Source organism: Hemiscyllium ocellatum, chromosome 6 (genome assembly GCF_020745735.1).
Source record: "Hemiscyllium ocellatum isolate sHemOce1 chromosome 6, sHemOce1.pat.X.cur, whole genome shotgun sequence".
Taxonomy (NCBI): domain Eukaryota; kingdom Metazoa; phylum Chordata; class Chondrichthyes; order Orectolobiformes; family Hemiscylliidae; genus Hemiscyllium; species Hemiscyllium ocellatum.
This window is the reverse complement of record NC_083406.1, coordinates 29,395,322-29,421,006: the sequence shown is the minus strand read 5'-3', so window position 1 is coordinate 29,421,006 and position 25,685 is coordinate 29,395,322. Positions and strand designations below refer to the sequence as shown.

The 25,685-nt window shown below is 41.3% G+C and overlaps 1 protein-coding gene across 4 annotated transcripts in view; it reads left to right on the top strand.

The window, feature by feature from the left end:
• The window catches only part of tbc1d4 (TBC1 domain family, member 4), a 275,419-nt gene that overhangs the window by 243,622 nt on the left and 6,112 nt on the right, over positions 1–25,685 (top strand). For all 4 annotated transcript variants that reach the window (XM_060825895.1, XM_060825894.1, XM_060825896.1 and 1 more), the window contains 4 exons: positions 863–1,107; positions 13,286–13,445; positions 19,807–19,976; positions 21,926–22,102. In XM_060825895.1, the coding sequence (XP_060681878.1) occupies positions 863–1,107; positions 13,286–13,445; positions 19,807–19,976; positions 21,926–22,102 (752 nt within the window). The remainder of the gene's footprint in view (positions 1–862; positions 1,108–13,285; positions 13,446–19,806; positions 19,977–21,925; positions 22,103–25,685) is intronic.

Here is a 25,685-nt window from a genome sequence, read left to right as displayed (position 1 = left end):
GGAGGGGCAGGGTGGCAAGTGGTATGGGGGTGGGACAAGGTGTGGAAGGGGGGCAGGGTGGTGTAGAGGAGGGGGAGGGTGTTGTTGGGGAGGGCAGCTTGGCAAGTTGGGAATAAGTGAGTAAGGCATTAGGTTGGAAGTTTGATGGGTAATGGAGGATAGGTGTGTTAGGGGGTCATTGTAGGGATACCAGTCTCAGGTTTTGGGTCATGGGCATGTTGGGGTTTGCTGAATTGGGGATTTGCATTGTCAGGTCAGGCCAGGCCATGGAGGTTTGGATTGGTGAGGTTGTTTTTAGAGAGGATCAGAACTGGTGTAGGTGTGTGGCCAGGTGGGGCCAGGAAAGAGTATGGGTCTCAGTGATGAAGTCGTGTGGGGGGTATCAGTTTCATACTTACCAAGGAATTTGAGCAGGTTTTAATCCAGCCAACCTTTTCTGGGTAACTAATCAGATTAATACATTATTACCTATTGATGTCTCTGACCAACTCAGAATTGTAGGCTTTTCTGAGAGGTTTCTATATTCAGGGTGGTGGTCCATTGGAAGTTTAAAGTTCCTGGGCAGTCTGTGCATCAAGGCATCCAAGTAGATTTGTAGCATGTCTGTCCGGGTATGTTGCAGCAACTCCCACCTTCTTTTCAGAAGGTCTGGGCCTGAATAACTTAATCCCTGTCTTGGATGGAAGGCTAAAAAGGCCACCTTCTACTGATATGTCGTTCAACTGGTCGGAGAATCTCATTAACTTACTGGGAGAGAATTATACACAATTCATTGCTTTTCCAATACCAGAAAAATAAGATGTTGAATAAACTCAGGCAGCAAAGCAAAAATAAAACTGCTTTCTTCTCGTTTTTTTGACAGGACGAACATTTCCTACCCATGCATATTTCTCGGCACAGTTAGGAGCTGGACAGCTCTCACTGTTTAATCTCCTTAAGGCCTACTCATTGCTGGACAAGGAAGTGGGCTACTGCCAGGGCATTAGCTTTGTCGCTGGGGTCCTCCTTCTGCACACGAGTGAGGAGCAAGCCTTTGAAATGCTCAAGTTCCTCATGTATGATCTAGGTTTCCGGAAGCAGTATAGGCCTGACATGATGTCTTTGCAGGTATTGTGTTCGTTGTTCAACTTCTAATAAGCAGATTCCTTTCGAATTACAATGCAGTCAATATGTGTTGAAAACTGCGTTTGACTGATAACCATTGCACTCACTCAGGTCGCTTGCAAAAATACCATGGATTAGGCCTAGAGTTTACATACAGAAAGTCCACTCCCTGCAACATTCTCTCTGGTTATTGGCAGTGCGTGACTCCCTTCAGTTCTTGCTGCATGGCAGTGCATTCATGGTGACTTTAAAGGTCCAAAGCGGGCACTGTTGGTTTATTGTACAGCTGCACAGCTTAGAGGAAACATTGCTGTTCCACAGGATACAAAATTGTCATGTTCTGTCAAATGAATCATTTAACACTGTGACCTGTCTCCATACCTTTTGTGTCTACAGTTTGAGAATCAATATTTATACTTTTCCAAAGGTGGCTTCAACAGTTAAAGTAGTTTAATTTTTAACAAATATTGTTGTGGAGTGTGTGAAATGTTGTATAGAGCATTGGCTAAAATGCATCCTTCATTAGCTAACTTAAAGGGAAGTCATGACTATGTACTTCTAAATAATTTTTAGTGAAACTAATATAATTACCTAAGGTTTTATCAAAAGAAAACAGTTAATTGTTTCAGCTTTCAGAAGGCACTTGAAATCTCTCTCACAGAATCCCGTGATTCTTACAGCACAAAATGAGGCCATTAGGCCCACCATCTGTGCTAGCTTTATGAATGAGACAAGTTACAATCTCCTGCCTTCTCCCCATTCTTTCTTTTCAGTTATCTCTGATATTTCCTTTCGAATACCTCAATTTAACATGCCTCACCACACTCTCAGGCAGTGTATGCTAAGTGTGAACCACTTGTTGTGTGAAAAATGATTTCCTCGTGTCACCTCTTTTTTGCTAATCACCTCAAATCTATACCCCTTGACCTTGATCCATTCTTGCTTCTCTACATGATTTTGAAAATTCCAATAAAATTGCCTCTCAATCTCTTCACCAGAGAAACTGCAAACCGGTCTCTCATCTTCATGTGGAGAGGTAGACTAAGTCGTTCTGAGACATTCTAAGCCATTTTAAGCCCAATCTCCTCCTCAACCTCTCTCCTCGTCTGAGATAGCGTGACCCTCAGGTTAAACCACCACCAGTTATTTCTATCTAATGAGAGAGCAGCCTGATGATCTAGTAAGATTATGGCAATTTTATGTTCATCTATTTTTTTAAATACCTTTTTGTGGAATGGTGTCTTTCTTCCTTGATTTCATCACACATTTACTTCTGTGTGGATGTGGCTAAATATCGTAATGATGTGAGAGTTTTCTAGTGCATTCCAAACAGTACTTTATGTTTACTCTGTCAATATTGTTCATGACTTTGAACACTGCTTTAAAATCTCTTCTTAATCTTGTCTCCTCGAAGTTAAAGTCAGGTCTTCTCCAATTTTTCCACATGCTTGAAGTGCCTCACGCTCAGTATCATTCTCGTGACTGTTGACCGCACCCTCACCAAATCCTTGTATCATGTTTATGTTTGAAGGAAAGTGTGGGAACACCATGGGAATGAAGTCTAGACAGCAGTGGGCTGGAAAATCAACAATTAGAATTGCTAATTTATATGCACAATTTTTAAAATGATAATTCAAAGAAGCTTCACTGAAAAACAGTTGCACTACATTCTCGTCGCTATTGTTAGCAGTTGTCTCTGGTGCTGTTTTAGGGTGGTAGGTGGCTCGCTGGTTAGCACCGCTGCCCGATAGCACCAGGGTCGCTGGTTCGATTCCAGCCACAGGTGACTGTCTGTGTGGAGCTAGTACATTCTCCCCATGGGTGTGCTCCGGTTTCCTCCCACAGTCCAAAGATGTGCAAGTCAGGCGAATTGGCCACTCTAAATTGCCCATAGTTTTAGGTGCATCATTCAGAGGGAAATGGGTCTGGGTGGGTTGCTCTTCGAAGGGTCGGTGTGGACTGGTTGAGCCGAAGGGCCTGTTTCCACACTGTAGGGAATCTAATCTACACAGTGCAGTTTGATTGCAGGGAAAACTCATAACAGTTATATCATATAGAATATTGCTTTACGGTAGAATGTCCTTCACCTTTTTTTTGTAACCTAGCCTGGAAGGGAATTACAGAAAAGATGCAAAAGAAAAACAAATATGAATGTAAATTAAAGCAGTCAGAAAGCCTCTGACTAAAATTCCTTGGAGAGTGGGTAGAACAGATACTCATTTTGAGCCTTTTGGTGGAAAGAGCATGAATGTTGTGGCAGGTAGGTATAAATGGGGTGTGAATGCAGATTCACGGCTACATTTCCTCACAGTGTTTCCAGGAGTTACTCCATCCCTTCGTGCAGACCAGCATTTCTGGTTGAGGCAAAATGCCTGGAATGATTTCTGAAACAGTTAGTTGTAACAGTGTAAGGGGCATTGGGTTGCTCCAGACAGACAGAACAGGTTGGGCTTTCCTGGCTCCAAATATCTTAACATTCTATGTCAGAAGAAAGAGAAGGAACTGCCTGAAGAAGAGGCTTGTCAACTGGTGCTGTACCGTGTGTCCCAATGACAGTCGCAGAATGGTCCACATACGTCTTGGGATCTAATCACCCATCTGCACCTTTTAACTTAAGAGCAACTGGGAAAAGAAAGGGCAAAAAATGTGGCATGTCTGCTTCTCAGTTCAGAAAAATAGTTGCCATTTTCAAATGAGACATGAATTGCTGTTTGTTTCTCATTAGAAAATCTGATGTACGTTGAACAGAAAGAATACATCCCTGCCTCCAAACTGTCAGCTCAGTATTTGGCCAAATAAAGAAAGGAGCATTTAAGCTGAAAATGTGTTGCTGGAAAAGCGCAGCAGGTCAGGCAGCATCCAAGGAGCAGGAGAATTGACGTTTCGGGCACGAGCCCTTCAGGAAGGGCTGAAGAAGGGCTCATGCCGAAACGTCGATTCTCCTGCTCCTTGGATGCTGTCTGACCTGCTGCGCTTTTCCAGCAACACATTTTCAGCTCTGATCTCCAGCATCTGCAGTCCTCACTTTCTCCTCCAAGGTGCATTTAAGGCCCACAATCACAAACCTGAGACTCAATTTATAGTTCTACTGAACAACACTGATCCTCATACTCCTACATGCTTGACTATAACAGGGCTGTCACAGTACTGAAGAATTATGAGCAGTAGTGCCTTTGCGAGAGCTTCCAAATCCAATGTCAAGACAAATGGTCAAGCAACTGTGTCCCCTCCCAAGTCGATGTACTTGGCATTAAGACAATAATCATTCAAAACCAGTCCTCTCAAAGGACTATATACATGTAGCTGATACCAGACTCCTAAAGCAGTGTGCTCTGCTCAGAACCGAGTTGACACAGGAGTCAGAGATGTCCTTAAAGCATCCCTGAAGAGATCAACCACCCACACAGGCTCTTAGGAGTCTCTGGCATGTGGGTGACCAAAATAAAGAAGGATCTTGTAGGAGTACATGAGATGGGAGGCTCCTATGGAAATGCATGGAGGCAAAGTCATGTCAGAGCAGGCAAAATCCAGACAAGGCATCTACACAATCCCTCAAGCCCCACATGATCTATCTGTGGAATAGTCTGGGTCACAGTTGGACTTAACAGTCATCTCAGAACCAGAGTGGAAGAAGGTCATCCTCAATACTAGAGCAACTGTTGAAGCTGAAAGCAGCTCCTGGAGCCTGTCTGTCTCCAGCTTTTTCAGGACAGGCACCCCACAGCAATGAGTAAAGCTCGATGGAAGCATGTGTATGAAGGCAAAATCAAAGAGGCCATGGCTGCATTAATTCAATTATATTTAAAGAGTCCAAAATTATGTGGTTTCCTTTCAGCATTCCTCCGTTTTGTTTCCTCTCTCTTATGAAATTCAGCCAAAAGGAGAGAGGCAGTATGAAATGAAATATGGATCTGCTAATAAGATCACAACCTTGTGCATGTCGCATGACTCAGTGACATCGAGACAGACACACACAGCTATCAACAGCAGCACATAATGAGACTGTCAGCAGCAAACTGATAGTGCTTGCTGTGGCTATGGAGACTATAGATGAGCAAGATAATAAAAGGGAGACATCCATTATTCAGAGTGACCCATGTTGTGAACTTGGTAACCCAGTGAAAATCAATTGCTTTTCACTTTCTGCGGCAGAAGACGATGCACAAAGAGGGGCAGCAGATGTCGGTTGCCTCTTCCCTCTGAGAATGTTTACAGGAGCGATAAGGCGCAGATGAGAATGTGATGTGGGAGATTGTTGTTTTTCTGGGGTCAACTGGTAGCCATGGGTTGCGAGGGTGAAGTTTGAGTAGTTCATCAGCACCATCTTGATCTTGTGACATGCCACTGTGCAGTGGCACCTCTGCATGTGTTACATGGGTCCACATAAATCTGGGACATATATCAGAAACAGGCAAGCCACATGCAAACTCAGACCCATTGCTTGGTTCACAAACTGCAGGCAGACTAATGTTATTTTGACACATGGGTTCAAGTAGTGCATACATACAGAGGTTTTTATGTTGATTTAGAAAGCTGAAGTTTATTGATGACTTCCTGAATCTCAGAAACTCCAACTGAACCATGTATTGCAGTGCTACACCATACAACTAAACCTACCACAATGGTTTTTCATTTCACTGTAGAATGCTGGGAAATTGCACATTGTTTGTATGTCATTCCCTTGCTTATTAAGTTGCTTTCGCTTAAAGAGGAGTGTTTTATCTACTTTCGCAAGAAGACCAGGGAGCTTCTCTCTAGTAAAAAGAGAGAGAGAGAGAGACAACTGGTAATGAGTTTCACCTGAGGGTCACCACGCCTCAGGCAAGGAATGAGGTGGAGACGGTGACCCCAGCTGGTGCAGGAACATATAATAAAGATCACGAACTGTAATTCCCCCTCTGGTAATTTATTTTCATTCGTTCAGAGGATAAGGATTCAGTGAGCATGCCGTAGTTTGTCTCATCCCTAGTTGTCCATAGAGGATAGTGAAGAGCCATGTGGTTGAACTAGTGTAGTCCACGGGGTGTAGATACACTCATTGTTGATGGGAAGGAAGTTCCAGAATTTTCAAGAAACACTGATATAGTTCTGAGTAAGGAGTGTGAGGGTTTGGTAGGAACCTGCAGTTGGTACCCTTCCCATGCATCCACTCATCTTGATTTTCCAGCTGATAGGGGCCATCTTGATGTTGAAGGAGCTTTGCTGAATTTCTGCAGAGCATCTTGTAGACGATACACACTGTTACCACTGTAGGTTGGTTGCAGAGAGAGTGAATGTCGAAGGTGGCAGTGGGATGCCATTCAGGCAGTCTACTTTATAACAGAAATAACTGTAAATAGGAAATGGAAAGGAGGGAGCACCTCAAGAAAATTACAACCACCAAGGGAAGTGTACAGAGCAATAATTGGAGCTGTGAGCTGACAAGTTCCCAGATCTTGGTAGGTGGAAGGTCTGGCTTGCACTCAATAATTTGCTGATTCTAGGTCATTCAAATCAGCCCCAGATCCCTGGTCTCACACTGGACATGTTTAGGGAATGTGAAATGAAGACGGCAGTAGAATGTGAAATGAAGACTTCCAGTGCTGAGTTGGAAGTTTGAAACTAGGATGAGGTGGGGGAAGGGGAAATGAGGAAGCTGTTGAAGTCTACATTGATGTCCTGGGGTTGAAGTGTTCCGAGGCTGAAGATGAGGCATTCTTCCTCCAGGTGTCTGGTGGTGAGGGAGCGGCGGTGAAGGAGGCCCAGGACCTCCATGTCCTCGGCAGAGTGGGAGGGGGAGTTGAAATGTTGGGCCACAGGGTGGTGTGGTTGACTGGTGCGGGTGTCTCGGAGATGTTTCCTAAAGTGCTCTGCTAGGCGGCGCCCAGTCTCCCCAGTGTAGAGGAGACCGCATCGGGAGCAATGGATTCAATAAATGATATTAGTAGATGTGTAGGTAAAACTTTGATGGATGTGGAAGGCTCCTTTAGGGCCTTGGATAGAGGTGAGGGAGGAGGCGTGGGCACATGTTTTACAGTTCCTGCGGTGGCAGGGGAAAGTGCCAGGATGGGAGGATGGGTCGTGCTTTAGGGAACATCTCCGAGACACCCGCACCAATCAACCACACCGCCCCGTGGCCCAACATTTCAACTCCCCCTCCCACTCTGCCGAGGACATGGAGGTCCTGGGCCTCCTTCACCGCCGCTCCCTCACCACCAGACGCCTGGAGGAAGAATGCCTCATCTTCAGCCTCGGAACACTTCAACCCCAGGGTATCAATGTGGACTTCAACAGCTTCCTCATTTCCCCTTCCCCCACCTCATCCTAGTTTCAAACTTCCAGCTCAGCACTGTCCCCATGACTTGTCCAACCTGCCTAGCTCCTTTTCCACCTATCCAGTCCACCCTCTCCTCCCTGACCTATCACCTTCATCTCCTCCCCCACTCACCCATAGTACTCTATGCTACTCTCTCCCCACCCCCACCCTCCCCTAGCTTATCGCTCCACGCTTCAGGCTCACTGCCTTTATTCCTGATGAAGGACTTTTGCCCGAAACGTCGATTTTGCTGCTCGTTGGATGCTGCCTGAACTGCTGTGCTCTTCCAGCACCACTGATCCAGAATCTGGTTTCCAGCATCTGCAGTCATTGTTTTTACCTCAGTAATGAAATACATGTTAAATTAAACACCGGTCAAACACTATTAGAAGTTAAGAAGCAGTTTTAATCGCAGAAAGCTAATCAGGCTTCCTACCCTTGGCTTTCCTGCACTGTCAGTATCCACGTTCCCCTCTGTGCTATCTAGGTTGGAAACTTTGGGGTCTTGAGAGTTTCAGGTCACCACTGAAGAAAGCACAGTAAAGTGCGCCCAGTTATTGAGATTCTTGCTGTCAATTCAGTTCGTTCAGAACAGTTCCATGTCTGGAAGCTCTTGTCCACACAGCACTTGTCCTTTGTTGCGATAATGCCTGTGCTTTGGCTTCCTGATTCAGCTTCTCTGTTCGGTCTCTGTGGTTCTTGGTTCTGAAGGTGCTTGTTGGAGCTGGAAGCCTGTGGGGAAACAAATTGTGCACAAGTTTGGTGTTGAAAAGGCTCTCCATTCAGTTCAGATCAGAGCTAGCAGTTATACAGACTGTGGGCTCTATTACCTCCCCCCAGATCTGTGTTGCCATTGTGTTTCTGGTGTTCCCTTTGAGGTCATGGCTTCTTGATAGTTAAGAGTATGTGTGTATGGATATTGATTGAAGTTGAATGTGTGGTATCTGTGCAGGCCCCCATACTGTCTGTGTTCGGTAGCCTGATGTGTAAAAGTTAATTTCGGTCCAGAGTCAAGTTTGGTTGATTGTTCTCTTAGATTGGAGGTGTGAATTGGAATTCCAGGCTGAACAACAGTCCCAGAGTGAAATCATTCTGGCTCTGTGTGCATTTGTTGCAGCCTGAGCTCTGGCTTTTGTCCAGTATTTTGCACGCAAGAAAAGTCCAGGGTTTTGTCCAGTATTTTAAATGAAGGGGATTCTTGCTCAATGCAACATGGGCTTCATTCTACAATCTTAAAAGAAGAAGCTAATAATGCTTTGGTTTTAATTTGCCAGATTTGGGAGAAGTTCCATTAAGATTGGAAAATGCGGAATAATAACTCCTTTATTCAAAAAAAGAGGAAGAAAGAAAGACGGAACGACAGGCCTGTTCACATCTGTTAGAGGGAAGATGTTAGAAGCTATTACTAAAGATGCTATAGCAGATACTTGAAAAAATTCAAAATAATCAGGCAGAGTCATCATGGTTTGTGAAAGGAAAATCATGTTTAACCAATTTATTGGACTTCTTTGAAGAAATAACACGACCTGTTGGATAAAAGAGGAAGCAGTTAATTCGGCTTCCAAAAGATATTTGAGAAGCTGTCACTTTAAATGTTAGCTGGGAAAATAAAAGCTTGCAGTTGTTGTGGGTGTGTTTGCTTAGTTGGGAGGTTAGTTTGTAGATGTTTCTTTCCTTTTCTAGGTGGCATCCTCAGTGCTGTGGACTCTCCTATGAAGCTGTCCTGTGTCAGTTGGAATTAATTTGGTTTCATTCCCACTGCTTCTGGTTGCCAGTTCCAGTTGTTTGTTGCAGTGGTCAGTACATTGGGTATAGGTCAATGTGTTTGTTGATGGAGTCCGTGGTTGAGTGCTATGCTTCTAGAAATTCTCTGGCTGTCCTCTGTTGGGCTTGGCCTGTTATTGTTGTGTTGTCCCAGTCAAATTTGTGGTCCTTGTCATTTTTAGCTACTAGGGACAGCTGGTCTTGTCGTTTAGTGGCTAGTTGATGTTCGTGAATGCGGATTGCTAGTTGTCTGCCAGTTTGTTCTATATAGTGTTTTGTGCAATCCCTGGATGGAATCTTGTACACCATGTTTGTTGCACACATGATGGATATTGAGTCTTTTGTTTTGGTGAGTTCTTGTCTGAGTGTGGCTATCGATTTATGTGCTGTCATAAATCCAAGTGGTTGGAGGAGTCTGCCTGTCAGTTCTGTGACTTTTTTAATATTAAGTTAAAAATCACACAACTCCAGGTTGTAGTCCACTAGGTTTATTTGGAAGTACTAGCTTTCAGAGCGCTGCTCCTTCATCAGGTAACTAGTGGGGCAGAATCATAAGACACAGAATTTATAGCAAAACATCACTGAGTCATGCAACTAACATGATATATTGAACAAACCTAGATTGCTGTTAAGTCTTCCATCTTTTAGAATGGGTTGCAGATTTCATTTCATTTATTTTTAAATCCCAGAACTTCTTTTAGGTCACATTCTCGAGATAACATAAGGTTTTATAAAAATGGTGATAGCTCAGCTCAGACAATGCATTGAAGGTGTGAGGTTAGAGTCTGTCTGTATCCCAATCTTGAGTCAGACTGGTTCTATTTCCAAAGTAGAAACTTATAAAATGATATAAGAATTGACTGTCTGCATTGACTTTTATATAAGGTAATGTGGTTAGTGTGTTGGATCGTGGCATGTCCACATCGGAACTGGCAGCCAGAAGCTGCAGGAATAAAACCAAATAAATTCCAACCAACACAGGACAGCAGCGCTTCACAGGAGGCTCCACAACCCTAAGGATGTTACCTATAAAGGGGACAAAATATCTGTAAACCAACTTGCCAGCTCGATGAACATATCAATAATAACTGCAACTGGTACCTGAGCTACAAATATTTACACAAAGATTGAACATAACAGTTTATACTATAAAGGGTAACGTGGAAGATTGACTGGTATCCTTTATCCATTTATTAAATACTTACATAAAATATAATAAAACTGGTTAGGTTAGAATCAAAAATTGTTTGCCTGCTCTTGTTTAGAGACTATCCTGGCCTTCCCAAACTCCACCTCTCTCCTACCCCCAACAACTATTTTGTTAACTTCTGGGATGTGAGTGCTCAGCATTCCTAATTACACTTGAAAAGGTGGAAATGAGCCACTTTCTTAAACAGTTGCAATCTATTTGATGAGGGTAGATACTCAATGCTATTAGGGAGGGAATTTCAAGATAATAACCCAGTGATACTAAAGGAACGGCCTTATAGTTCAAAGTCAGGATGGTGTTTGGTTTGGCGGGGAATTTGTATTTAATGGTGTTGATGTGTATCTGCTGACCTGTCCTTCCTTGTGGACTGCTGGTATGTGGCTTTAGAGGGAACGTGGAGATGCTGTTGTTCTCTTGCATCTGTTCATCTTGCCCTAGCTAATAGAAATTGCTGGTTGGAAGATGCTGTTGATGGTACCTTGGTGAGTTACGACTGTGCATGTTGTAGGTGGTACACACTTGCGGCTGTGGAATAATAGTAGTATATTTCGGGTGGCAGATGAGGTCTCATGAAGCAAGTTGCCTGCATCGTGTCAAGCTTCTCAAATGTTATTGGAGCCACACTCAACCAAGCAACTGGGGAATATTCCATCACACTTTTGACTTGAAGTTGGCTGATAGGCTTTAAGGATTAAGGAACTGAGTTGCCTGCTGCAGAATTTCCAGTTTCTGACCTGTTCCTGTATTTGCTAACCATTAAACTGGAGAACAATTGTTCTGAACAACAGCAGCACCTTTTGATTGGTCTGATCCTACTTATTGAACAACTGCTTCTAACTGATCTCTTGATCAAAAATTAGGTCTGGTGGTTAAGATTAGATTTCTCATGTCTTCTGCTCCCTTTGGACAGGGGTTAAAATGGACAACAGATTATCTTTTGTTTTCTGATATGTAATGCAATGGGGTGATACATGGGGCTAGAATTGTTAAAAGACTATTTCTATTCAGTAACGACAGGAGGTTATTTATCAGGCACGTTTTGTGAAACACTAGTGAATAGGAGTAAAGGAGACAGATAGTCCTGCTTCAGATTCTGTATGGAATTAGAATAGGACCTACGTGACCCACAGCATTTTAAACGTTGGGACTCATTTGTTTGATAATTTGCACACACATCAATAATTTCACTGCTGTAGCTTGAACTTGCCACCTCTGATTATTGCTGCCAGCTTTAGTTCATCTCTTCCTGAACTGATGACTGGCGAAAGCTGAGATGAGCTACAGCAGAAGTAGATTTTACAGTCAGCCTGATGCCTGTCTCATACTACATAGCTCAGCTTTCCAGATCAGCCTCTAGGAGTCCTGTTCGCTCGGTTTTTCAGATTTATTATTGGGGTTTAGCATGCTCCTCAGTTGTGTTCATCTAGGGAAAGGGAGGTGTGAATGGTCCAAGTTAGTTATGAAGAACCAACTTGTAGCGCATCTTGGTTTGATGCCTGCCTAATTTTCAAAAGTTTTTGTGTGTTTGGATGTGGTACAAAACAAGCTGCTGTTTAAATGATCTGGAGAGCCCAAAGTAATTTGTTAGATGTTTATACTTGGGTCTCAGGCTTGTTGATATTCATGTTTAGTACTCATATTAAGTTAACTCAAGCACCCATATCGGTTAGGTTCATCATTTTCACTAAAAACAACTAAATGTCCCACATCTTCCTTTGTAAAGCAGTGAACATTTTTAGCATAATAACACACCTGCACTGCAATTCTACCATGCTTTAATAAATTTTCTGTAATGGAACCCAAAACTTGACACAGGGGCTACTGTTTTGATCATAGGTATTATCCATATTCATCTTCTGCCTTTGTGTATATTATTGGTGAGTTCTCTCATCTTTGCTAAGATGGGCTAAATGATTTTTTTCTGCACCTTCATAATTCTGTGATTTTCTGAATAATCTCTTTCTATATATTGTAGGTCTCCACTGCTCCAATTTCAGCATTACCATTTAGGATATACTGCTTCACTCCAAACATGTGCTTCACATTGCTCTGTGCAAAACTACATCTGTCACTGGAACACTCATCCTTCTGGCTTATCTATCACTGCAGTCTTTCATAATTCTTATCTGAATTCATTCTTCCTTTTAATCCCTCTTCCTGATTTAGTGAAATCTGCAAAGTCTGACACAGTTCATTTCATCGAAAGAAAGAGATTAGCAATTTATAACTTTATACAATCTCAGGACATTCTACAGCCAATGTCTACTTTATCTAAACATGCAATAATCTACATCCATATCCAATTCTTACCTCAAAACTCTTTACTGCAAGAAGGAAGACCTCAGCTTCTCCAACGTGACCTTGCAGGTTAAATCTCTTATCCATGGAGCCATTCTGCTGAATCTCCCTTAAGTACCCTCCTGTACTTCCTGATTATGGGATTAGTCACGCCTTTTGAGCAGGAGATGTATGTACAGTATGTGGATAAATATTTTTGCGTGGATATATAGACAGTGAAGTACTATTCTATTGTAGAATTATATCTTATGTCTTTATTATTTATTGCACCTGAACTGTGCAAAAATTAATCCATTGTGTATTTTTCAGTGAAACTGTGGAGTTTTAATAATTATGTTTAAAGCTGTAGTGCATTACCAAAGACATCTAATGATTAAAAGACAGTTCGGGAACCTCAAGGGATTTAGCAGAACACCCTCAGATTTCATGATCATCTCTCTTCAAAGAATTTTTTTATTGTGACTGAGAAAATATTTATATATTAAATGGTGCTTTGTGGTTGGATTGTGTGTTTAGGTTTGTGAGCCTGTATGTCTGCTCAGCACAGAATAACAGCAAAATGTGTGTGTGCTGTCTGCTGCAGAAATACTGATTGCACTTTGTCCTTTGGGCAGATTCAGATGTACCAGCTGTCAAGACTTCTACATGACTATCACCGGGATTTGTACAACCACCTTGAAGACAATGAGGTCAGCCCCAGCCTCTACGCAGCCCCGTGGTTCCTCACCTTTTTCGCCTCCCAGTTCCCACTGGGATTTGTCGCCAGAGTCTTTGGTAAGTGTGAGCTTCATGTTCTGAATTCTATCGCTAGCATACAAAAGAGCTTAGGTAATGCTTTCCTTGAGCACCATCAGTCTTGGATAGGGTTAGCCAATCAACTTCAGTTTTTGCAAAGGCCATGTACCATCTCTGGGTGTAGACTCCACTCAATCACCTGAATGAAAATTATTATAAATGCCCTCATTCAAATACATAACCATCATACAAGCATACAGATTAGGATTAGGAGTAGACTATATGCCCTCTTGAGCCTGAACTGCTATTTAATAAAATCATGGCTGAACTGATTATTATCTCATACGCTGTAGGATCATTACTGCTGCTTGTTAGTATGGAAAGCTGCCACCAATCCTTCTTTCTAGATATTTTTAATCTATCCAGTGTCTAAAGGGTTGGAGCAGGTGGGACTTGATTCTGGGTCTCCTGACCCAGAGTTAGAGACATTGCTGCTGCTTCACAGAAGCCCTTTTCCATCTTGCTCCACTAATTCTGAGGTTTATCTAATTAGCAATGATAAAAGGTAAACCACCATTGAGTTTTAATGAGATGAAGCACTTGTCTGAACAACAAAGTATAGATTACAGTGTGATAGCAATATGTATACGTTACATAGGCAAGTTTGGCATCGTTACAAAAATGATCAAGTGTCAGTGATGACGTCTGTCTCCATCAGGACCTTGTGCTAGTCTGGCTCTTCTTCACCTACAGATTGTATGACATCATCAAATTAGGTGGAGCTTAAAGTACTTTTGACATTAACACTTTCAGAACTATTACCTTATCTCCCACTAGGTATTTTTTCCTTTTGTTATACTTACCCATACTTATAAATTTAGGCATTCAATATTACTCCACCTCTTCACCAGTCTCTGACTTCACACATTCGGACACCCGAGGTTTCACAATTCTTCTGGGATTAACTCTGTTTGATTGGAGAAGATTCATGGGTCTTTGCATCAAAATCTGTTTGATGATTCTTGTCTCTTTTAAACTATTCCTCGCAAAACCCATTGGTCCCTTCATTCAGGACCATGTCTAGAGGAACATTAATCTCCAGAAATTCCCTTTACAAGTGAACATTTTCCTGCTAACTCAGGTAGTTGTCTCAGAACTTCATTAGGAGAACTCTTTATCTTGTGACTGCATATCATAGAAGACAGTTACTCTACTTTAGTAGGTATTTTCATTTTCACAGAAGCCTGGATTTTCAGACTAGCAATTTCTTCCTTTTGACCATGTCTTGGAAGTTATGGAATTTGGTCTGGCTTCCATAAGGTTGCATGTATCTCATCCCCATTTTATTCTAGAAATCTTTATATTTAATCTGCTGATAGGTCTGTGTTGAAGTATTGAAGCTCTCTACTTCAACTCATTCAGTGGGTTGGATGTTTTCAGTTGCATTCTCTGGATGTCCTGGTGAACTAGACATTTTCAAATTCTTTGTCATGGTGCTAGTAGGTGTTTGTGTATTTTAGTAATACTGTTGTCACTGGTACTGATAATTCTTCTTCGAAAGACAAAGGATTGAAAAGTTGTTCTTCAGCTTATGTTGTCTTATCATCTTACATCAAAGTCAAATTTGCTGATTTATTCTGTGTAGAAAACAATTGTGCTTTTTAAAATTACTTCAGTTAGAGATTCATCAGTGAACTCTCAAGTCAGTTGTACCGTTCATTTTTGTTCTGAGTATTTGCTTCATTTGGAAAACTTTGGTTCTTTATGTCTTCTTCTCTGTTTTTGGTGCTGATTAGAATAGCAAATATTTCCACAATTATAAAAGCAGTGAATTCCTTCCTGTTACCTGTAATAATTCTCTGAGAGTCATGGAGTCATTGAGATGTACACCTCAGAAACAGGTCCAACTCATTCACACTGACCAGATATCCGAAACTAATCTCATCCCATTTGCCAGCACATGACACACATCCCTCGAAACCCTTCCTATTCATATACCCACACAGATGCCTTTTAAATGTTGTAATTGTACCAGTCTCCACCACTTCCTCTGGCAGCTTATTTTATACTTTCTGTGTGAAAAGGTTGCCCGTTCGGTCTCTTTTAAATTTTTCCCGAAACCAATACCCTTGTGTTTTGGATTCCCCTCACAGTGGAGAAAAAGACTTTGATGATCCACCCCAGCCATGCACCTCATGATTTTATAAATCTCTATAAGGTCACCCCTCAGCCTCTGACTGAGAAAACAGCCCCAGCCTATTTAGCCTCTCCCTATAGGTCAAACCCTCCAACCCTAGCAACATCCTTGTAAATCTTTTCTGAATCCTATCAGTTCTTATGCCAATGTAGGTAATTTCAATAAATTCTTTCTTCTTGGGTTCCGCCATAATCCTAGAAAGTCCAAGGAAACCTTCTACAAATTGCATGAACTGGTCATTAGTAGTTTGTTTCTAAATCTTTTGTTCTGTTGGAGCTGGTTGAACTCCTTCTGCTGTCTTAAGGATGTTGAGGTCAAGTCATGCATACAGACTCAGAAGTGGGAGCTGTTGATTGTGCATGCACGTTTTCAACTCTCTTAGGTTCTTTGTGTTGTGGTAGGACTAGTAACATTCCTTTGCTCTTGAGAATTCTTCCACCGTGGAGCATGTAGTGCTATCTTCATAAGCTGCAACTTATGTTTCTTCAGACATAGCATTTGATCTGACGGAACTGTGATATTCGTACCTGTACCAAGCTTAAACCTAACTGATGTCCTTTACATACACCAGCCCTGTCTAGTTTGAAGCAGTTGTATCACTAATTTCCCTTAGGAATGCCTCAGGTATCTTTCCAATGATAATTATTATACTCTGTTCATCTGTTTGCTTGAGTAACTCCTGTCACTTTGGCTGCTCTGAAATTGTATTTTACCTCTGTCCATCTTCTGGAAATGACCTATAGTTATACACTACTGTGTCATAGTTGGGCACGGATTATACTAATATGGCTTTCTTGTTCCACAGCACTAACACTGACTCTTTATATCCACTGACTGGTGTATTCTTTGTGTTGGTTTGTTACATTTATCAGTAAAATGTCTATATCTTAAAACTGGATAGGTTTAATTGGTGTCCTGTGGCAAGGTTGTCTACATATCTCGGAATATACCTGTGAGTCCTCCTGGCTGCTGCTTGTAACATTCTATCATAACTTGAATAGTTTTCTCCAAAGTCAAATATTCTTTGGATGCATTAACTCTAACAAGGACTTTTCAATAAGTTAGACAACAAATGTGTCTATTTATATCCTGTTTTTAAAGTTCCAATGTAACGGGCTTTTATTAATCTGTAGAAATCATTAGTTAAATAATCTACCAATTCCTTTGGATGGTGTACCTTCTGTTAAATCTTGCTCATTTGGCAATGTATTTGGTGTGAGATTGAAGTAATAAAAGCTGATAGAACTTCATCAAAAGTACCAGTGCCTTCTTTTATATTTAGGAAATTTATAATCTTGTAGTAGCATCTACTGAATCTAAAGTGTATTTACTTATTTAGGTTGAGATTTAGTATTTAATCTTGAAACAATTCTCAATCCCAAGAACAGTCTTCTCCAAGATGTCTAATCCCAAATTCTGTTTAATCTTCTCTGACATTAAATTTTGATGGCTATATTATTTATCTTCCCATTTCCATTTAATATGACTATTCTTTTCACATGAAGACTATTTTAAATCTGTCACATCTCAATGCTGTGGTTCAATTTTCCTTAAAGATCTAATTATTCCCCAATAGATAAATGGTAATGATAGAAATCTTGTGATCTCGCAATAAATCAGTGCTGTTTTAATTCTGTTATATTAAAATCTATTTAAACTTTGTAATTCTATATAATGGCAATGCAGACCTTAAAAGGGGTGTTACATTAGCCACTTTACAGTCATCTGGGACCCTCCCTGACTCCAGTGATTCCTGAAAGCCAATGCCTCTAGTCTCCTCAGTACCTTCTTCAGAGCTCTGACGTGTAATAAATCTGGTCTGGATGATTTATCTGCCTTTAGACTTTTCAGCTTCCCCAGCACCTTCTCCTTATTGATGGCCACCACGCTCACCTCTGTCCCCTGCCTCTCTTGTACTTCTGGTGTGCTGCCCGTGTCTTCCACTGTGAAATCTCACACAAAGTACCAATTCAGTTCCTCTGCCATTTATTTGTTCCCCATTACTTCCACTCCAGCCTCTTTTTCCGGCAGTCCAAAGTCCAGCCTTGCCTCTCTCTTACCTTTTATATATCTAAAAATAATTCTTGCCATCTTCTTTTATATTACTTAATAGCAACCTCATATTTCATCTTCTTCCATTTCAGTTTTCTTTTAGTTATCTTTGCTGCTTTTTAAAAGCTTCCCACTAATCTTCATCACATTGTAATGCCTTTTCTGTTGCTTTTATGCTGTCCCTAATTTCTGTTGTCAGCCATGGTTACCTTGTCCTCCCATTAGTATATTTCTTCTTCATTGGGATGAATTTCTGATGTGAATCCTGAATTACCCCAGAAATTCCTGCCACTGCTGGTCCACCATCTTCCCTGCTAGGCTTCCCTTCCAGTTAACTCTGGCCAGCTTCTCCCTCATCCCTTTGTAATTACCTTTATTCAACAGCAATACCATTATGCCTGATCTCAGCTTCTCCCTCTCAACCTGTAGAGTGAACTTTATCAAATTATGCTTGCTGCCCCTGAAGGATTACTTCACCTTAAACTCTTTAGTCAAGTCTGCCTTGGTAGACATCCTAGATCTGCAGTCAGTGATACTTTTGACATGCCCTTATTGCTGTGATGCAGCAGCTAATTTCCACATAGCAGGATTCCACAATCTGTGATCTAGTAGTAATCTGATGATCTGTTGCAGTGATGACCAAGGAACCAGGGAAAACCAATTTGCTGTCCTGTAAAATAGTGACAACTTTTACATCACTGAAATGAGCAGACAGAACCTTGGTTTAGCTTTGTTATCTGGAAAATCGAACTTTCAATAGTACAGCTGTCATTCAGTAATACGTTGAAGTGTCATCCTGTAGTTATGTCTTTGGAGAAGGATGTGAACTGACATCAGACTGACTCAGAGGGAAGACCACTATTGCTGAGTCACACCTACATGTAAGCTCTTTAATGGTACATGGGTGGAAGAAACAAATCTGATGTTGCATTAGTCCTTCCAGGTTTGTGACTTAGTCAAATGGTTTTTGCAGATTTTAAAGGCTATTGCCCTGCAATGATCTCTCCTTGACCTTAGAGCACTTCGTCTCATGGTGAGAACAGAAAATGAACATTACTCCCATTCTTGACTCTTACCTTCTGCTAAACAGGAAAACTGGAGGGAGCAGCTTTATTTTAAGAAAAGTCTGTTTTCAAAGGACGCCTGCAGGGGAAGCAGGCCATTTGGCCCATCAAGTCCACTCTGACCCTCCAAAAAGCATCCAACTCAATCCTACCCTTTCATCTATCACCCTGCATTTCCCATGGCTAACCCACCTAGCCTGCACATCCCTGGACACTTTGGACAATTTACCATCGTCAATCTGCCTAATCTGCGCATCTTTGGACTGTGGGAGGAAATGGGAGCACTCAAAGGAAACCCATGCAGACAGGGGGAGAATGTGTAAACTCCACATAGTCAGTCGCCCGATATTTTAATTTCGATATCTGATTTAATTTGATTCTACACATCAGGAATAGGTAGAATGTTGAAAAGCAAAATTTACATATGATTTCAATTTTTAGTCTGCTTTGCATTCCGCATATGCAGCCATTTCTTGAAGAAGGCTTGAGGAGGGTGGTTGAGTATGGGATAATGGTAACTATGGTGACAAAAGCAGTACCTTTTCCCAATGAGAGTGACTAACAAATTTAGGTTGGTTGTAGTTACTTGGCAGGCTTCACTCTGTACAATGAGTGCTGAAATATTTGCGCTGCCTGCAAACTGTGAAAATATTTATGATAAACTTTGAGATATCAATAGATTTGGGAACCTCCATTTGACAGTTGTTCTAGAGAGCTGATTAAAACAGTAATTATGACTACAGGTCCAAAGCTTGCCATGCTGTGGGATAGTGTCAGTAGTCACATTAAGAACCACTTTGAATTGTAGTGCTTGACATGTTTGATGACTAACACTGTTGAAAAGCCATATAGCACAGATTTATTCTCACAGGTAAGCTGCTTTATTAAATGTCTGTCTGGGACCTTGTTGGGAGATCTGGCCTGTCTGAGTACTCAAGTATTGCAAAGTCGCATAAACATAATATTGATTCTTTTTAAATTCTACACATGGTACCAAATAGGTAATAATTTGGACTTGAAAATGGAGATGTTCTGACTAACATAAAGACTTGTGGGTCTGTATTCTTTTTCCTTTTCCAAAAAACAGATATTATGTTTCTCCAAGGGACTGAGGTGATATTTAAAGTGGCCCTTAGCCTGATGAGCAGTCACGAGGCATTAATTCTGCAATGTGACAGTTTTGAGACCATCGTAGATTTCATAAAGTCAACAATTCCAAATCTGAGTCACACACAGATGGAGAAAACTATTGTTCAGGTACTAATGTCATTACTTAGTATTGTAAACTTTTCAAATTGCTTGGATTTGCATTTTTTGAAACTATCTAAGTTTTGTCAAGGGTCAGACACAGAGAGGATATTCATAGTTAATTCACTAATAGTGCAAATATCTGCATCAATATAATATTGATTATCTATACTAACCTGTTTTAGGCAAGGTCACACTTTCATATTTCACTAAGAATAAAGAAAAAAATTATTTTTAGCGTATTTTGTTCCACTATCTGTGTAGTTTTAGCATTTAAAAGTTATTTACTAATTAACAGCTTTCAGATTTAAACTGTCTTTTGTATCAGAACAAATGGAATATCTATGTTTATGATAGAATTAATATAAAGTGTATTTGACCTTTTTAAAACAGCAAACTGCAATCACTGAGCTGTATGCATGTGGGTAGAAGTTTTAAACTGAATAGCTTTTCTAATGTCCATGGGGATTTAATATTTTATCATCACACTGCCTGTCCTTGATATAATAAAGATACTGTGGCCATAAGTGCAGCCTGGCGCGCTTTATGCTTTTCTATAAATCATCCAGAGGGATAATTTAAGGCCATTGATAGTTATGTATTAGTCCAAAGGAGCTGTAAAGCTAATGTTACTTGTAATTTACAGACCAGTCTTAAAAGTGTTTGACCTCAAGTTACAGGAAGAGAGTAAGGTTTATGACTTTGTTGATCACATCTAAGTGATGCTGTTAGCACAGTAGCCCTCAACAGTGGTTTATATTTTACTCAGTATGTTTTACTGCTTGCTTAATGTATGTCAAGTACAACTTTCTACACAGTGTTTATATAGCACAGCTGTGCTCCACTTCAAGAGTTTTCTTATTCCTTCTACATTTGTCCAGCCTAGCAACTAGCATTGGAGATCAAAAGTATTGCTCGGGATCCTGTTATTATGATTTTGTAGTTGGCTAGTGCTTCAGCAGGTTAGACGTGATCCTCATGGCCCAAGGGAGACCCTGACTGTCAATCAGCTCTATTGTCTGCAGTACAGGATATGAGCAAATACATGAAACTCTGTTCCACTAATTAAATTGTTCAATACAAACTAGCATCATGGATTGTGTGAAAAGGATCTTTCCTTTCATTTACCCTAAGCTCCGACAACAAAGAAAGATGTTTTTTGTTCAAATCATATAACTAAAGAGGAGAAAGTAAAAGCTACCAGGGTGCCAGAATCCCAATATCCCAGAAATGTCATATGAACCAAAACTGTGTATGTATCCGCATAAGTTTAAAAATCGTCCCACCCAATCTCCTTCAATGCATTATCTGCCTAGATATAATCTCCAAAGTGTTTAAGAAAAGCTATTTGAGATGCATCTTCCAACTCCAATCTGGTTTCAGTATATGTAACTACATTGGCTCCTTGCCCAACAATGCTTCCGTTTTATAATTATCATTGTATTTTTCAAATTCCTGCACGACTCTCTTCATCCCTGTTTGTGTAATCTCTTAACAACTGGGACAGGCAGGATAGGCTGAATGGACTCCCTCTCTCTGTGCAACTTCAGTTCTTTCAGTTGTTCTCTTTCTGGTCCTCAAGAGTCAATAGTCCAGCAGCAAAACCACAGATCCTTCAGCAGCTTGTGCTGATTGGTGACTCAAGGCTTATGTTGTTCTCAATACTGTTGCTAGATTGTTTCCCACACTGGTTAAGATGGCATATGGTGAACTTGCCATTACTGTTTCCTGCAATTTCTGGCCAGCATTGCATCATTGTTGTCAACAGATGAGACAAATCTTAAATTATTCATCAGGGTACAAAGATAATGTTCAGTTCAACAGTTTCAAAGTTCTAGGGACAAGGTCACAATCCCCATTTAGGTTTAAATCTGTATGACAGCATCAGCTCCTGCTAGCAGTAACTTCAGGTCTCCTTCATTTGCTGTTTTCAGTGAATCATTTCTGGTGTGTTGTAGGTGTTTGAGATGGACATTTCCAAGCAGCTCCATGCCTATGAGGTAGAGTACCATGTGTTGCAAGATGAGATGGTGGAGAATTCATTGCCCAACGATGATGGAGACCGTCTGGAGAAACTGGAGAGAGCAAATTGTCAGCTTAAGAGACAAAACATGGAACTACTGGAGAAGCTTCAGGTAACAATGACATCAACTGTAAAACTGTTAATGCAAATGATATTGTCTCCGGAAATGAGATACCCACAGGATCTTTGCTTTGGGACAGATAACACATACACCTGCCTGCAGTATTTTTTAATCAAGAAAATTAATTTTAATCCTGCAATGTCAGGTGCTTTTGGATGTCAAAGACAATTGTGTCCATCATTAGGGCAACACGGTGGCTCAGTGGTTAGCACTGTGTTTCCGTGGGTTTCCTCCCACACTCGAAACATGTGCAGGTTAGGTGAATTGGCAGATCTAAATTGCTCTGTAGCATCCAGGATGTGCTGGCATGGTACACTGGCAAAGTTACCAGGATAACTTGGGGTATCTGTCTGGGTGGGAGAGTCAGTGTGGACTTGATAGGACAAATGGCCTCCTTCCTCTAGTGAATCTACGATTCAAGTTTATTGCTATGTTTAGATTCCCATTCATCTGTCAGTTATTTCCTGTGCAGACGATTGAGCTGTAGGACATACTCTGACCCTCAATAAGCCTAACATCACTATGCTGCTTTCTACATATTAAAGTATAGGCCAACATATTCTGGCTCAGACATGAAAATTGCAGGAAGTCATAAAGTGCATGAAACTTCTTGATTAATCATAAGACCAAAAGCAAAGTAGTTGACAATCAAGTGTCCTCTGAAATGGCCTAGCAAGCCACTGCGTTGTACTAAACCTCTAAAAGATTTCAGAAAAGGAACAAAAATGGACGGACCACCTGGCATCAACTTCGGCACTAGAAACTTCCATGGTAAACACGGTTCTGTTGACACTGCAAAGTTGTCCTTACCAACATCTGGGGGCTAATGCCAAAATTAGGACAACAGGCTGATAGAGTGGTCAAGCAGCAGCTTGGCAAAGCAATTACTCAGGCAATTGTAACTTGCTGATAATGTTTTAAACGCCACCATAATAATCCGTAGGTACGTCATGTCCCACCAGCCAAACATACCATGCAGAGCTGGTGTATAGTAGTGTAGTGTTGGGAGGGAGTTTTCTCAGGTTAAATGTGATAAAGGAAATAATTGCTGATTACTGCATGTAACAGCCCGACATTTCCTTCAAACCAAGGCTAATGAATGAGTACTACTCCATATTTCACGCCACTTGGAAGAAGCACTGAGGTTGCCAAAAAGTATTCTTGGTGGGGGATTCTGCTACCAACAGTGGCTCAGTCCTGTCTCTAAAGTTCAAGCTGACCAAGTCATTGAATCAAACAGCATGAAAACAGATCCTTCAGTCCAACTAGTTCACGCTGACCAAGTTTTCTAAACTAAACTACTCCCACTTGCCTGCGTTTGGTCCTTGTCCCTCCTAAACCTTTCCTATTCAACCTTTCCTGTCCAAATGTCATCTAATATTATAACTATACCTATACCTACCACTTACTCTGGCAATTCATTCAACATATGAACCACCTCTGTGTGAAAAGGTTGCCCCTCACATTCTTTTTTTAAATCTTTCTCCTCTCACCTTAAAAATATGTCCCCTAATTTTGAGCTTCTCTAACTTATATATTTCCCCTCTATAAGCCTCTATGAGGTCACCTCTCAACCTCCTACACTCCAGTGAAAAAAGTCCCAGCTTATACAGCCTCTCCCATTCTTCCAACATCCTGGTAAATCTTTTCTGAATGCCCTCTCCAATTTAATAATATCCTTCTTACAGCAGGGCGACCAGAATTGTACACAATACTCCAAATGTGGCCTCACCAACGCCCCGTCCAACCTCAACATGACATCCTAAATATTATACTTAATGGTCTGAACAATGAAGGCAAGTGTCCTAAATGCTTCCTTAACCATCCTATCTACCTGTGACGCAATTTTCAACAAACTGTGTACCTGGACCACTTGATCTGTCTGTACGACAACACTGTCCAGGGCCCTACCATTATCAGTATAAGTCCTGCCTTGTTTGTTTTACCAAAATGCAAAATGTCACATTTATCCAAATTAAGTTCCATCTGCCATTCCTCAGTCCATTCGCTCAATTGGTCAAGACCCTTTTATAATCCTAGATAATCTTCTTCACTTTCGACTGTACCACCAATTTTGGTTTTGTCTGAAAACTTACTAACCATGCCTCCCAAATTCTCATCCAAATAATTTATATAAACGATAAACAAAAGCGGTCCCAGAAGCAATTCCTGCAGAACACTGCTGGCCACAGGCCTCCAGTCTGCAAAATAACTCTCCACCACCACCCTCTGTCTCCTACCGTCAAGCCAATGAGCAGCTAGACTGGGTCTGCAGCATGTTGTGAGGAAACGAACAAGAGGGAGAAACATTCTTGACCTCACCCTCATTTAATCTATCTGCTGCAAATGCATCTGTCTATGACAATGTCGATAAATGTGACCACTATATAGGCCTAATGTGACAATTTCACTGTACTAAATGGACCAGTCTTCAAAATGATTTAGCAACTCAAGATGGCCATGTGTGAAGCAACATCAGTAGCAATGGATTTGTACTCAAAGAAAATTTCAACCTCATAGCCCAGCATATCCCCATCTCCCCAATACCATTAAGGGGCTCAAACCTGGTTCAATAAAGAGTGCGGGAAGTCACAACCGGAGCAATATCAGGTATGTCTAAAAATGAGGTGCCAACCTGATGAAGCTACAAAGCAGGATTACTTGTGTGCTAAACAGCATTAGCAGCAAGTGAAAAAGTTAAGTGATTCTATAGCCAAGGATCAGATCTAAGCTTTGCAATGCAACCAGTCCAGTCATAAATGGTGGTGAAAAATGAAATAACTCATTCAAGGGTTGGGCTCCACATGTATAGCCATCCTCAATAATGGGGGAGCCTGGTACAAAAGAGAAGATTGAAAAATCCACAACAGTTCGCAATATGTGCCAAGTCAGAGATACATTTTGGCTCCCTCCAGAGGTTCCTGCCATCACAGGTGCCAGTCTTCAGCCAATTCAGTTCATTCCATATGATATCAGGAAAAAGCTGGAGGCATTGGGCACTGCCAGGCTATGGGCACTGACAATATTCTGGCAACACTACTGTAGAAGTTTGCTCCAGAACTTGCTGTGTCGATAGCTAAGATGTTTCAGTACAGCAAGGACAGTGTCACCTACCTGGCAATGTGGAAAATTGTATATCCTGTGCACAAAAAGCAGGACAAATCCAAGCTGACCAATTACCGCCCCATCAGTCTACTCATGATCATTAGTAAAGTCATGGAAGGTGTTATCTCCAATGCTATCAAGTACCTCTTCCTTGGCATAACCCGCTCACTGATGCCCCAGTTTGGGTTCTGCACGGCCCACTCAGCTCCTGACCTCATTACAGCTTTGGTTCAACTATGAACAAAAGAGCTTGATTCCAGAGATCATTTGCTTGAGCATTCACTCCCTCCACCACTAATGCTTAGTAGCAACAGTGTGTACCACCTACAATATGTACTGCAGAAATTCACCAAGGCTCTTTCGATATTAAATTCCCAATATGTGGACACTATCACATAAAAGGACAGGGAAGTAAACAGATGGGAACACCACCAATTGCAAGTTTCCCTCCAACTCACTCACTGCCTTG